This window comes from Nanorana parkeri, unplaced genomic scaffold, assembly GCF_000935625.1.
Source record: "Nanorana parkeri isolate BGI_ZX_2015 unplaced genomic scaffold, ASM93562v1 scaffold2013, whole genome shotgun sequence".
NCBI lineage: Eukaryota > Metazoa > Chordata > Amphibia > Anura > Dicroglossidae > Nanorana > Nanorana parkeri.
The window spans coordinates 165,931-167,130 of NW_017308281.1; the positions used below are offsets into that span (position 1 = coordinate 165,931).

At 49.2% G+C, this 1,200-nt stretch overlaps 1 protein-coding gene across 1 annotated transcript in view; it reads left to right on the top strand.

The window, feature by feature from the left end:
• The window catches only part of LOC108800400 (transcription factor Sox-6-like), a 128,839-nt gene extending 127,860 nt beyond the window's left edge, over positions 1-979 (top strand). Inside the window, exon 7 of the mRNA XM_018572384.1 lies at positions 854-979. Coding sequence (XP_018427886.1) covers positions 854-979 — 126 coding nt within the window. The remainder of the gene's footprint in view (positions 1-853) is intronic.
• The last annotated feature ends 221 nt before the right edge of the window (positions 980-1,200 follow it).

Sequence of the window (1,200 nt, forward strand, 5' to 3'; positions counted from 1 at the left end):
ATTCCCTTCTCTTCCTGTCCTGGGTCAGAGAATGTCTCTCCACAGTGAAGGAATTCAACTCTTAGAGAGTTGTCACCAGGACAGGTGTCCCCACCGGAAGACTTCTCTTCACCTCTGACTCTGGTGACAACTCTAAGCTTGGCTTTCCCCTTATTATCCATTACAGTTGTTTCCGAGGACCCGGGAAAGTCAAGCTTTTATTAAAGGAGAACTACGGGGTCAGTGTTTTTCCCCATTAGTTCTCCTAAGGGTCACGGGAGGACACAAACTAGCGTCCTCCCGTCACCCTAGGCTCAGGATATAGGGGGCTACAGCGTTGACTCGCGGAATGGACGGGGGAGGGGGCGGGTACAGCTGTCTCTGCCTCTAGATAGGAAGAGCCAGCTGTCACTCATGCAGCTGGGCGGATCTCGGCACAATTGTCGGTATTCGCTTCAGCTGCGGCGTCTCAGTATAGCGCGAGCTACAGCTCCCTATATACTGAGCCTAGGGTAACGGGAGGACGCTAGTTTGTGTCCTCCCGTTACCCTGAGGAGAACTATGGGGAAAAGCCCGAACCCCATTGTTCTCCTTTAACACAGTTTACCCCGACATTACAGAAAAGATTTACTGCCCACCTGAGGTAATAGAAGACATCTTGCTGGGGCTTATGGGAAGTAGAACGTTTATGTTTCTAGATATAACATTGGTGGCGGGTTCACCTTAAGTCCCGGGTCATCCTTGCTTTGGTCCTCTATAACCTGCCACCAATCCAGAATCTTCTTCTTCCATTCAGCATGTGATGTGCATGCGTCTATAACGTCCGTTTCTATGTGCCGCGTCTTATATCGATGTCTTGCTTTTCTCCTCACAGATTGCACGACAACAGCAGCAACTTCTGCAACAGCAACACAAGATCAACATCCTACAGCAACAGATCCAGGTCAGAGTCCCTCCATGTCCACCCAGCAGAGGGGATTTGGGGGTGGGGATGTTTTAAAGTGACATATAAAAGCATTGCAAAGGTGATCGGCATCAAAGGCTGCTGATCAGGCGGATCTCCGTTTCATTCTGATCGGAGGCATTATCATTACAATGGATGGCCGGGAAGAACACTGATTGGGTAGATATCTTAAATCCAGTAGATGGTCAAAGATTCGAGAGATCTTGTAGACGTTGGCTGAAGACACTGGCAATCCATCACATCAAAACCCTACAGAC